Source organism: Stegostoma tigrinum, chromosome 3 (assembly GCF_030684315.1).
Source record: "Stegostoma tigrinum isolate sSteTig4 chromosome 3, sSteTig4.hap1, whole genome shotgun sequence".
Classification (NCBI taxonomy): Eukaryota; Metazoa; Chordata; class Chondrichthyes; order Orectolobiformes; family Stegostomatidae; genus Stegostoma; species Stegostoma tigrinum.
In genome coordinates this window covers 127,304,393-127,317,997 of record NC_081356.1, presented here as the reverse complement: position 1 = coordinate 127,317,997, position 13,605 = coordinate 127,304,393, and the positions used below count along the sequence as shown (strand labels likewise).

General features: G+C 43.6%; 1 protein-coding gene across 10 annotated transcripts in view; it reads right to left on the bottom strand.

The window, feature by feature from the left end:
• nek1 (NIMA-related kinase 1) overlaps positions 1 to 13,605 on the bottom strand; it is a 164,749-nt gene that overhangs the window by 117,388 nt on the left and 33,756 nt on the right. For 9 of the 10 annotated variants that reach the window (XM_048527489.2, XM_048527490.2, XM_059644881.1 and 6 more), the window contains exons 10-13: positions 10,139 to 10,208; positions 8,179 to 8,324; positions 912 to 971; positions 437 to 496 (exon numbers count right to left, since the gene is read on the bottom strand). In XM_048527489.2, coding sequence (XP_048383446.2) covers positions 437 to 496; positions 912 to 971; positions 8,179 to 8,324; positions 10,139 to 10,208 — 336 coding nt within the window. The remainder of the gene's footprint in view (positions 1 to 436; positions 497 to 911; positions 972 to 8,178; positions 8,325 to 10,138; positions 10,209 to 13,605) is intronic. The other variant, XM_048527491.2, reaches the window with a different exon arrangement.

Sequence of the window (13,605 nt, the reverse complement as noted above, 5' to 3'; positions counted from 1 at the left end):
ACTCAAACCCAATTTTTTTCACGAAGTCAACTCTCAACTTCGACAATACTCACAAAGGAGAAGCAAAACAAGTGCTGAGGCAGTTTACACTGGAGAGAGAACTGGGGTAGCAGAAAAAAATTAATCAGTGGCTTAAGCAGTGACTTATTCATCCACACAAGAACACTCAGAAAATAGGTTGTCTTGTTACCTTTCTGACATGAAGAACCATGGGACAGTTAGAGTGGAGCAGTATAAAACTTAAGGTTTGGTCCACTTCTTAAGAAGGAACTGGAACTCATTTTAATCACATTACATTGCAAATAAAATACACACAATTTTGTGTGTCCTGTACAGGATCCTGGGTGACCACAGACACCCGTGAAAATTTGGGCACAAGTGGTAACCTTAGCCATACTTAATACATCCAATTTTCAAACTTGGCTGGGGGACCTACCTGTTCCCTTTGCTTTCTTTCTCGTTCAATGAGTTCCTGCTTTCTCTTTTTGGATGCTTCCTAAAATGAAACGTACAAGAGGACCATCAGCTTGATGTGGAATGCACTGAAAATGGGTTATGAACAGAATCAGAGAGACAGGTTGAAAGAGTGCTTCCTGTGGCAAAAATGCCTTTTAAGCTGGTAAGGAAGAAAAAAAGGAAACATCAGAAAGAAATAAAAGGAGGAAAGGTTTGAAGTTACAGCTTGGTTTCATACCATGAAGCGAAGATGGAAAGTCCATCTTCGAAACGAGTAACATGTGTATCTTTCACTTAGATCAATATTCTTAACATATTAACTTAGTACCAGATTTAAGGAGGGGAGTGCAAGGGATTTTTCTTGCTTTGCCACTAAATCATGATAGATTGCATTACCAGGGGAAGTCTTTGACTTCCCCAATCTTCCATGGAAACGCTCAACTGACTGCATATACCTCAAACATTTTCCTCCTTTCTGCCACCGGATTCATTTTCTTCACGGGAGTGGGTGAAGCCTAGATAAAAAGTGAAATGCAAATTAGATGGCTTAATTGCAAATGAAAATGGCTAGAAGCACACTACTGTCTATAACAGCAGCGAAACGAAAAAGGATGCAGGTGTGGAGAAGGCAGTGGGAAAAGAAGGCCATGTAAAGCACCAACACTTCTTCAATAAATCTACAGCATTTTCATTGTTTGTAAGCATCAAATTACAGATTAAATTGAATTAATTTTAACTGAACAGAGTTAATCAGACCAAAAAAAAATACAATTCATCTCCTCAAGCCATAACTTCATTTACCTATCTTGGTTCCAAAACCTGATCCACCAGAAAACAGCAAATGTCAGTTCTAAATTTTCAGATTCCTTTTTTGGAGAAATATTTCAGAAATAAATAGTTATTTTGACCTTTATCCTTCTTTCTTTTTAATGCCTGCTTCAAAAAGGCATTCCACCTGTCAGCCTGGTTACTGAGGTTGAAAGACAAGTACTCTCACCCAAACAATTTCCCCTATTCTCCATCGACTTAGATCACACGTCCACAAATCAAAATTGAACATTTGAAACTGGCTATTAAATAATAAAGGGAAAGCAGACTTAATCCAGTAACTGAAGGCATTTTTAGAACACCTCTTCAATTAACACCTCATGCTAAGGAATGACTTTTGGAATAAAACTGTTGTGCAGACCATGTAAAACAACTTGTACATTAATCATAGATAATAAAATGTGAGGCTGGATGAACACAGCAGGCCAAGAAGCATCTCGGGAGCACAAAAGCTGACATTTCGGGCCTAGACCCTTCATCAGAGAGGGGGATGGGGAGAGGGAACTGGAATAAATAGGGAGAGAGGGGGAGGCGGACCGAAGATGGAGAGTAAAGAAGATAGGTGGAGAGAGTATAGGTGGGGAGGTAGGGAGGGGATAGGTCAGTCCAGGGAAGACGGACAGGTCAAGGAGGTGGGATGAGGTTAGTAGGTAGATGGGGGTGCGGCTTGGGGTGGGAGGAAGGGATGGGTGAGAGGAAGAACCGGTTAGGGAGGCACAGACAGGTTGGACTGGTATTGGGATGCAGTGGGTGGGGGGGGGGGGGGGGGGGGAAGAGCTGGGCTGGTTGTGTGGTGCAGTGGGGGGGGGGGGGGGGGGGGACGAACTGGGCTGGTTTAGGGATGCAGTAGGGGAAGGGGAGATTTTGAAACTGGTGAAGTCCACATTGATACCATTAGGCTGCAGGGTTCCCAGGCGGAATATGAGTTGCTGTTCCTGCAACCTTCGGGTGGCATCATTGTGGCAGTGCAGGAGGCCCATGATGGACATGTCATCTAGAGAATGGGAGGGGGAATGGAAATGGTTTGCGACTGGGAGGTGCAGTTGTTTGTTGAGAACTGAGCGGAGGTGTTCTGCAAAGCGGTCTCCAAGCCTCCGCTTGGTTTCCCCAATGTAGAGGAAGCCACACCGGGTACAGTGGATGCAGTATACCACATTGGCAGATGTGCAGGTGAACCTCTGCTTAATTGGGAATGTCATCTTGGGGCCTGGGATAGGGGTGAGGGAGGAGGTGTGGGGGCAAGTGTAGCGTTTCCTGCGGTTGCAGGGGAAGGTGCCGGGTGTGGTGGGGTTGGAGGGCAGTGTGGAGCGAACAAGGGAGTCACGGAGAGAGCGGTCTCTCCGGAAAGCAGACAGGGGTGGGGATGGAAAAATGTCTTGGGTGGTGGGGTCGGATTGTAAATGGCGAAAGTGTCGAAGGATGACGCATCATCCTCCGACACCTTCGCCATTTACAATCCGACCCCACCACCCAAGACATTTTTCCATCCCCACCCCTGTCTGCTTTCCGGAGAGACCGCTCTCTCCGTGAATCCCTTGTTCGCTCCACACTGCCCTCCAACCCCACCACACCCGGCACCTTCCCCTGCAACCGCAGGAAACGCTACACTTGCCCCCACACCTCCTCCCTCACCCCTATCCCAGGCCCCAAGATGACATTCCACATTAAGCAGAGGTTCACCTGCACATCTGCCAATGTGGTATACTGCATCCACTGTACCCGGTGTGGCTTTCTCTACATTGGGGAAACCAAGCGGAGGCTTGGAGACCGCTTTGCAGAACACCTCCGCTCAGTTCTCAACAAACAACTGCACCTCCCAGTCGCAAACCATTTCCACTCCCCCTCCCATTCTCTAGATGACATGTCCATCATGGGCCTCCTGCACTGCCACAATGATGCCACCCGAAGGTTGCAGGAACAGCAACTCATATTCCGCCTGGGAACCCTGCAGCCTAATGGTATCAATGTGGACTTCACCAGTTTCAAAATCTCCCCTTCCCCTACTGCATCCCTAAACCAGCCCAGTTCGTCCCCTCCCCCCACTGCACCACACAACCAGCCCAGCTCTTCCCCCCCACCCACTGCATCCCAATACCAGTCCAACCTGTCTCTGCCTCCCTAACCGGTTCTTCCTCTCACCCATCCCTTCCTCCCACCCCAAGCCGCACCCCCATCTACGTACTAACCTCATCCCACCTCCTTGACCTGTCCGTCTTCCCCTGGACTGACCTATCCCCTCCCTACCTCCCCACCTATACTCTCTCCACCTATCTTCTTTACTCTCCATCTTCGGTCCGCCTCCCCCTCTCTCCCTATTTATTCCAGTTCCCTCTCCCCATCCCCCTCTCTGAAGAAGGGTCCAGGCCCGAAACGTCAGCTTTTGTGCTCCTGAGATGCTGCTTGGCCTGCTGTGTTCATCCTGCTTCACAGTTTATTATCTTGGAATTCTGCAGCATCTGCAGTTCCCATTATCTCTGTACATTAATCATGTCTGCAATAGTTTTATAACAGAAATCCTGTTTTGTTGTATTCTTTGGACAATTAACAAGATGACTGCCAGCCACAAAGGATGATAGGACTTACAGTTTGCAATCCTCATCCTCTTCGTTGGCACTCATGTGCAACTAGAAAATTATGCAGATGGATCTTCTCCCCACCATTCCCTTGTGCAGCAATATTTTGATCTTTTACATATTTCCTGCTTTACAAAATTCAAAAGTGAAGGCACAAACCTATTCTAACTTAACTTTGAAAGCAATTAACAATGGCCTTATATTAACATAGGTAAACTTTGGACAGCAAGCAGATGTATATTTGCTGACTTGTTCGAAAAACCCATTAGTACGAAAATGGCAAAACGTAGACACTACAGAAGAGAATAAATTCATCAATGGAAAGCTGTCTAATAAAGGAGTTTTTTAAAATATACAGAATGCATTAAAGCATAGTTATACCAGCTGCCTTAGTATTTGCTGTACAAACCCACTCTCCAAAACAGGTTATTTTTAGGATGTGAGTTTGCTCGCTGAGCTGGAAGGTTAGTTTTCAGACGTTTCGTCACCATTCTAGGTAACATCATCAGTGAGCCGCCAACGAAGCGCTGGTGTTATGTCCCGCTTTCTATTGATCTGGTTAGGTTTCCTTGGGTTGGTGATGTCATTTCCTGTTCTTTTTCTCAGGGGATGGTAGATTGGCTCCAAGTCAATATGTTTGTTGATAGAATTCCGGTTGGAATGCCATGCTTCTAGGAATTCTCGTGCATGTCTCTGTTTGGCTTGTCCTAGGATGGATGTGTTGTCCCAATCAAAGTGGTGTCCTTCCTTACCTGTCTGTAAGGATACGAGTGCTAGTGGGTCATGTCGATTGGGACAACACATCCATCCTAGGACAAGCCAAACAGAGACATGCACGAGAATTCCTAGAAGCATGGCATTCCAACCGGAATTCTATCAACAAACACATTGACTTGGAGCCAATCTACCATCCCCTGAGAAAAAGAACAGGAAATGACATCACCAACCCAAGGAAACCTAACCAGATAAATAGAAAGCGGGACATAACACCAGCGCTTCGTTGGCGGCTCACTGATGATATTACCTAGAATGGTGACGAAACGTCTAAAAACTAACCTTCCAGCTCAGCGAGCAAACTCACATCCAGAACCTCAACCTGAGCTACAAATCTTCTCAAAACTCGCTAGGTTATTTTTTACTATCGACAATCTGCAGTCCAATCATGTACGTACAGATTTGTTTGTCTAAAGGCAAAAATTGAGAGACAGGCACCTAGTCAAAATGTACTTTCTTAGCTGTTGAGACAAACTTCTTTCCAAATCTTGCACTAGAACTCTGCATAATCATGAACTTTCAATATTCCAGCATCTAATGCATTGAGAATAATGTAGGATTTCAGCTGATGTTTTTAAAATCTGAATTTACTACATTATGCCAGGGTATTTTAGCTAATATTGCTAAAAGAAATACAGTTCATCATTTCATGCACGTGCTGCCTCTTTACAAGACCAATCCAAATCTAATTCAACTTTCTTGCTTTCTTCCCACAACCCTGTCCAGTCATCCAATTTAATTATTCCTCTGCCTTTTAAATATGCACTGGCCAATGTTCCTCTAGTGGTCTATTCCATGTTCCAATATCTCTCTCTCAATCCCTCTGCTAATTCTAAATTCATAACTGCTCATTACTGAAACCCAGAGATTAAAACAAATTTCCCTAATCACCAAAATTCACCCTCAGTTGAGCACAGGAGCAAATACCAACTTTCCAACACAACCTCTTTTCTTCCCCTCACTTACTTTACTCTCTTTTAAGTAAAGTTTGCATTCTAAGTGCTATGTGGTATTGTAGATTCACTGGGACCAGTCTGCATATTTCATTTTGTTGATTGAGTTTTGCTGATCTTTTACATCTGCTGCGACCACCAGATTAAGCTACTCTGGCTATTTTAACAAACATCAATCCAAGCAAGATCAGTTAACCTCCAGCATCTTTATAAATTTAAACGAGAAGGGTAAAACCGATTCTAATTTTTCATGAATCCAGAATTCATGAGGCAAGTTGTTTTATATTCTTGAACTGTCACTGCTTAGATATTGGAATGTCTGTTGCGTACTATGTTACTGGCAGTATAATATGTTAGAACGACTTCTTTAAAAACATATTGTGTAGAATTCAGAGTCCATCAGCTCTGCAAGGGTTAATCACAGCTGCATATGATCCCTGCACTACAGTGGGTGCCAACAAAGGGGTCAAAACTTTCACAGAAGAAACTTCTGGAAAAAGGAGCAGGAAAAAGAACATAACATTACTTCAACAGAGGTAGTAGGAACTGCCGATGCTGGAGAATCTGAGGTACCAAGGTGTAGAGCTGGATGAACACAGCAGGCCAAGCAGTATCAGAGGAGCAGGAAGGCTGACGTTTCGGGTCTAGACCTTCTTCAGAAATGGGAGAGTGGAAGGGGATTCTGAAGTAAATGGCGGTGGTGGTGGTGGTTGGGGGGGGGGGGAAGGGAGAGGATGCGAATGCGGATGGAAGATGGATTGAGGAGAAAATAGATGGAGAGGAGACAGACAGGACAAAGAGGCGGGGATGGAGCCAGTAAAGGTGAGTGTAGGTGGGGAGTTAGGGAGGGGATAGGTCAGTCCAGGGAGGACGGACAGGTCAAGGGGGTGAAGCTAGTAGGTCGGAGATGGGGGTGGGGCTTGAGGTGGGAGGAGTGGATAGGTGGGAGGAAGGACAGGTTAGGGAGGCGGGGATGAGTTGGGCTGGTTTTGGATTCAAATCTCCCCTCCCCTGACTGCATCCCATAATCATCCCAGCTTGTCCCCACCTCCCTAACCTGTTCTTCCTCCCACCTATCCACTCCTCCCACCTCAAGCCCCACCCCCATCTCCTAATACTAGCCTCACCCCGCCCCCTTGACCTGTCCATCCTCCCTGGACTGACCTATCCCCTCCTTAACTCCCCACCTACACTCACCTTTACTGGCTCCATCCCCACCTCTTGGATCTGTCTGCCTCCTCTCCACCTATTTTCTCCTCGATCCATCTTCCATCTGCCTCCCCCCGTCTCCCTATTTATTTCAGAATCCCCTTCCCCTCCTCCATTTCCGAACGGTCTAGACCCGAAACGTCAGCCTTCCTGCTTCTCTGATGCTGCTTGGCCTGCTGTGTTCATCCAACTCTACATCTTGTTATCTCGTCACAGATTTTAAACACATCTGTTGAAGTAATGAGATAACAAGATGTAGAGTTGGATGAACACAGCAGGCCAAGCAGCATCAGAGAAGCAGGAAGGCTGACGTTTCGGGTCTAGACCGTTCGGAAATGGAGGAGGGGAAGGGGATTCTGAAATAAATAGGGAGACGGGGGGAGGCAGATGGAAGATGGATCGAGGAGAAAATAGGTGGAGAGGAGGCAGACAGATCCAAGAGGTGGGGATGGAGCCAGTAAAGGTGAGTGTAGGTGGGGAGTTAAGGAGGGGATAGGTCAGTCCAGGGAGGATGGACAGGTCAAGGGGGCGGGGTGAGGCTAGTATTAGGAGATGGGGGTGGGGCTTGAGGTGGGAGGAGTGGATAGGTGGGAGGAAGAACAGGTTAGGGAGGTGGGGACAAGCTGGGATGATTATGGGATGCAGTCAGGGGAGGGGAGATTTGAATCCAAAACCAGCCCAACTCATCCCCGCCTCCCTAACCTGTCCTTCCTCCCACCTATCCACTCCTCCCACCTCAAGCCCCACCCCCATCTCCTAATACTAGCCTCACCCCCTTGACCTGTCCATCCTCCCTGGACTGACCTATCCCCTCCTTAACTCCCCACCTACACTCACCTTTACTGGCTCCATCCCCACCTCTTGGATCTGTCTGCCTCCTCTCCACCTATTTTCTCCTCGATCCATCTTCCATCTGCCTCCCCCCGTCTCCCTATTTATTTCAGAATCCCCTTCCCCTCCTCCATTTCCGAACGGTCTAGACCCGAAACGTCAGCCTTCCTGCTTCTCTGATGCTGCTTGGCCTGCTGTGTTCATCCAACTCTACATCTTGTTATCTCATTACTTCAACAGATGTGTTTAAAATCTGTGACAAGTTCAACTCTACAAAGCAAAGTTGGCTCAATCATCCAGTCCAAAGTTACAATGAAACGTCTTTCCATTATAAACTAAAGCAATACCTTTGAAAAGTTGTACACAGAACAAAAATCATCTGTAACACAGTGTACTGAAGATTTCCACACCAATAAAGTTGTAATAAACAGGATTCAAATGAAATGAAATCAGTGACAGTAACACCAAGCTACAACATTTGAACAGTAATGAGAAGGATTCACTTGGTTCAGGAATAGACCCACATCCATTACCGTTACATTATTGCATCTTACCTGTTTGTATTTCAGTGGTTTCTTATCAGAAATCTTTTTAGCTGCCTCTGCAGATTTTACAGTCAATGGCACTCTGTATTTGGCTGCTGGTTTGGTGATTTTCTGTGCAGGTCCTGCAGATCCAGAGACTGGGCCTGGCCTTTTTACTGCCAAGATAAGCAAAATTTGTCAAATATTTTCTGGTCAACCTAGTGTTCTGTATTTTCTGTGAGCGCTCCTTAAATGAATTTCTCTAGTGATTCTGTCAGCACAGAGTTTTGGTTTCATCCCTGGGTCTATGCACAGTTGTTAAAACTTCGCAGGATGTAGGTGTGGTGGGCAAGGTCACCATTATTTCCCATTGCTAGGTAACTTCACAAAGGCATCAGTGGGCTGATCTTAACCAGAGCAGTATTAAAACAAAATAATTGGTCTGGTTTCCCTGCAGAACATTGTCAGTTGAGCACTGCTACTATGAAGGAATCAGTGTTGAAATTCAGGACAGTTTACCTGATGTTTTGTCATATTCCAGGAGAAAGATTGCTGGCCAGCAACCTGATGGCTGGATCTGACGTTCACCCTTTTGAATCAGCTGCACACCCTTGTTGTAGTGTGACCCAATGCATGTGAGACTGCAAGTTTACTACAGTTACTTTTTCTTGCCTCACACCACAGGACAGAAGTAGAAAATTACAGACTATTCTGATTTGGGACATACAATTGCTACTCAATGTGTTGGAATTCCCTACCCATCACCAATAAAGTTGCAGAATCAGCACAAAGCATTCAGCGCTTTGAAGAGAAGCCCTGGCACCTTGTCAGGGCAGAAGAAATTGTAATAACTGTGGTCTTCTCCATGCTGCCATCAGATTTTTAAGATCCAAAGGCTGATCCAATTTCGAAATAGAAGAAGCAGTTACAGAATAAGGGGACACTGATTTAAAACTGAGATGTGAAGATAAGAGCCCTCGCTGGTGTATTTCATTATTTTTACTCTTCTATTAGGTTTGGTTTGGAGCTGAAGATTACTTGGGAATGTTTTGGAACAGCTTGTAGTAACAGGCAAAGAACAGGCCAAACAAACAACTTTGTTTGATCTATTCTTTGCCTCTTACTACAAGCTGTTCCAAAAGTTTTGTTTGGTTGTGAGACCAGACCTGGAGGCTAATTGTTGGATGATTCTTAAATTAACTGGTTCCTACAGAAACAGTGGCCAGAGCATTATATTTAGAGGATAGCAGAAGTTGGCTATTAACAAGACCAGTACCTGGGAATTGATTCTGGCAGGTCTGGAAGAATATGTTAAAGCAGTTAGCAGATGTTGAAGAGCAGTTGAGTCCTTGGGGAAAGGCATTCAACATATCCGGATAGAAACAGAGATGATGTGTTGTTTGAACTACAGTTTCTGGAGCAGATGAGTATAGCTGATGACAACACAGCATAAAGATTTGAAAACTCCCTGTGCAATCTCCTACATCAACTTCTGGAAATAGTATTCGATTGGTATGCTAATGATGCTCATTTGAAAACTTGCACAGTCACTGTGGGCTCATTGGTCTCTTTCTCTGTCATAACACTTACATGGCTCTGTGGTATCACTGGATTATTAATCCAAAAGCCTAGACTAATGTTCCAGGACAAAGTTGAAATCCCACCATAGCAGGTGGTAGAATTTTATAATTTGGTTAGTAATGTGAATTATAAAGCTAGTCTCAGTATTGTGAGCATGATAACAATAATAGATTTGTTGTAAAAAAATTCATCTGGTACTCAGATTTCCTTCCATAAAAGGACATTAGTCATCCTTACCCAGTCTGACCTCCACGTGATTTTAGACTCATTGGAACATGGGAGATCTTATTGTGTCCTTTAGCACAAGATTAGAATATTTTAAAGTTCACAAAGTTTTAAAAAAAAAGAGACAGACAGACAGATAAAGCAGTCATTTAAAATGAGAAAGTTAAAAGAAAAAGTTTTTTACCTGCTGCACTGGGGATAACTGGCTTTGAAACTTGATGTGGAACTGTATGACCAAATTCTTCAATAATGTGCTAGAAATAGAGATATCAGGGACAAAAAATAAAGAATTACCATTAGGTCTTTTTTGTTTCTCTTCACACATTGCAAGTACTCAAAGCATTATATCCCACAAGTATTTGGAAATTTTATCCTATAGCATTTCAACAATCTTCCTCATCCATTCATTCTTGACCCCGAAATTTGTATTTAGAGATATGAACAATGCACAATTCTCTCAGATTACTGCAGAATGCATTTTGCTTTCCTTGTTTCACAGTACTTACGGATACAAACTTTAGCATCCTGTACTGTCCTTCCGACTTTGCAGTAAAGTCACCAGTGAGAAAGGTCATTAGTTTTCAGTGTCAGACTCCTCCTCTATTCTCAGGTTAGGATCATAGGAACGGGAGTTCAGTATTTCGCCCAACAAGCTTGTCCTGATATTTAATTATAACACAATTGATTGGTCATGTATAATATCCAGTTTTACTCCAAAGGCCTTAATGTGTGAGATTTCTGTGAACCCATGTTGGACTTGCAGTTAACTGATGAAGCATCAATTGCTATTTGGGCATGACTGTTCCAAACTTCTACTTGCCTTTTGTGTAAAAGAATTTTCTAATTTCACTTCTGAGAAAAGTTCATTTCTATCTTTTAAGCTATTTCCCTTCTCCTTATCTTATAGAAATCTGATTTCTGCCCTCTTTGACCATCTTTATACTTTGAAGATTTCTATTATAATTTATAATTTCCAAGGAATAAAATGGCCACATCAGCAAAATTGAGGCACAGTAGAGGAGGAGGCAAAGGCAAAGATCTCAGAACATGGAAAGTTTCATTCAATCTTACATTCAAAAGTCTCAAAGACTGGCAATGATTGTTATATAATCCTGTCTTGTTAACTCTTCTGCACGACATAATTGACAGCAATTCACACTGCACATCCTTACTTTTTTGTACTGCCTCTGTTTTTTGGTGCTTTGCATATATCCAGTGAAATCTTGAATTTAAATGAAAACCAACATTGTAGAGTAAGGTTCAAAGAAAGGACGTGCTTTGAGCCACTGCTATTCGTCATATACTTATTCAACTCTTGGGAACGAGAAATACATAATCTGCATTCAAAAAGCAGTGACAGCTTCTGGACGTCATAAAGTGGTTTGCAGGCAAAGAAACATTGTTGAGTGCAGCCTTCTTGGTAATCAGGAGAAACATGCCAGCAATTTCCATGCAGCAAACGTTCAGAAGCAACAGTGAAATAAATGGTCAATTAAGGTGCATTTAGCGACATGAGCCAAGATAAATGTCAGTCAGGGTTTCGGGAGAATTCCCTGCATAGGACGGACAGAGCCAGTTGAATATCAAAGCAAAATACTGTACATCGTGGAAACACAAAACAAACAGAAAATGCTGGAAACATTCAATAGGTCATTCAGCATTTGTGGAAACAGAAAGGCAGTTAACCCTTCAGAACAATGACCCTTCATGGGATAACAAAGTGTGAAGCTGGATGAACACAGCAGGCCAAGAAGCATCTTAAGAGCATAAAGCTGACATTTCGGGCCTAGACCCTTCATGGGAACTGGATCAAGTTACAGGCAAGTCTAGAAGCAGGGTGGAGGATGGTAGGAAGAACAATTGGTTTAATAAAGGTGAAAGGTAGGCAAGATTAATTACATTAGGGATAATAGTGTAAATGCAAAAATGTAAATTTTTTTAAGTTTAACCTTTTCTGTCACATGGGCATTGCTGCCTATGTCAGTACTTCATGCGTGCTAAAGTGATGCTAAACTGGGATCTTGTGGTTGCTGTACTAACCTGTGGCCCAAGGTTTTTACAAAGGGAATACCTGATTGTTCACAGTTGGAGTCAGAAACTAGAACTTAGAGAGTTGGTATCAAAAATAGCAAACGTCACTGGACTAGCAAACCAAAAGCCTACGAGTAATGTCCGAGGAACGTGGGTTTGAATCCCAAGTTGCAGATGGTGAAATCTGACTTCAATAAAAATCTGGGATTGAAAGGTATATTAATAGTGTCCAGACAGTCACTGCTGATTGCCATAATAATACATCTGGCTCACTAATGTCCTTCAGGCACGATAATCTGCCATCCTTACCTGGTCTACATTACGTGTGATTTGAGATCCACCGCAATGCTTTTGGCATCTTGGCTATTACAAACAATACATGCTGGCCTAGTCAGTGATGTGCACATCCCGTGAATAAATAAATACAAAACCATTTAGCCTTTCTAATTACTTGTAACACCTGCTTGTAAGCCATCAGGTGATTTGGTGACAAGGGCTACCCAAATTTTGAGAAGATTTGTAGCTCAGGTTGAGGTTCTGGATTTGAGTTTGCTCACTGAGCTGGAAGGTTAGTTTTCAGACGTTTCATCACCATTCTAGGTAACATCATCAGTGAGCCGCCGACGAAGCGCGCTGTTATGTCCTGCTTTCTATAACCTAAACAGATATATAGAAAGCAGGACATAATACCAGCGCTTCGTCGGAGGCTCACTGATGATGTTACCTAGAATGGTGATGAAACATCTGAAAACTAACCTTCCAGCTCAGCAAGCAAACTTACATCCAGGCTACCCAAATATTTGTACATCTAGGCTTTCTGCTGTCTCAGCTTTTAAGTACTCCTCAGCACATTTGCTCCTCTTACCCCACAATACTCCAAATTACAAGATAATAAAATGTGAAGCTGGATGAACACAGCAGGCCAAGCAGCATCTCAGGAGCACAAAAGCTGACGTTTCGGGCCTAGACCCTTCATCAGAGAGGATGAAGATGGGTCTCTGATGAAGGGTCTAGGCCCGAAACGTCAGCTTTTGTGCTCCTGAGATGCTGCTTGGCCTGCTGTGTTCATCCAGCTTCACATTTTATTATCTTGGAATCTCCAGCATCTGCAGTTCCCATTAACTCCAAATTACATTCCATTTGCCATTTTCTTTGGGTCATCTAGAAAATATTATATTTGGTTCCTACACCCGAATGATTGACATACATCCTGCAATGCTGGGGCTCCAAGTACTTATCGTTGTGGTCCTCCAACTAATCAATCTACCACATGAAAATGACCAGCTTACTCCTACTTTCCACCTATTAGCCAGTTCTTAATCCATGCTAGTATGTCACTTCCTCTATAGCACTTAAATTTTGATACCTTACTTCCTTGGAGGTCCTTGATGTTTTGTAAATCTAAGTAATCTTGGTGTAGTTGGCATTGTTAGCAACACTCTCAAATAACTCCATCAAGTTTGCAGCAGGTAAGGCTAATAGAGGTTGTAATTCTGTTGTTTTCTCACTCCCATCTTAAATAGTGGGTAACATTTACTACTTTCAAAACCGCAATCATGCCAGAATCTGTAGAATTTTGGATGATGATCACCAGTGCATCCAGTACCTCTATAGCCATCA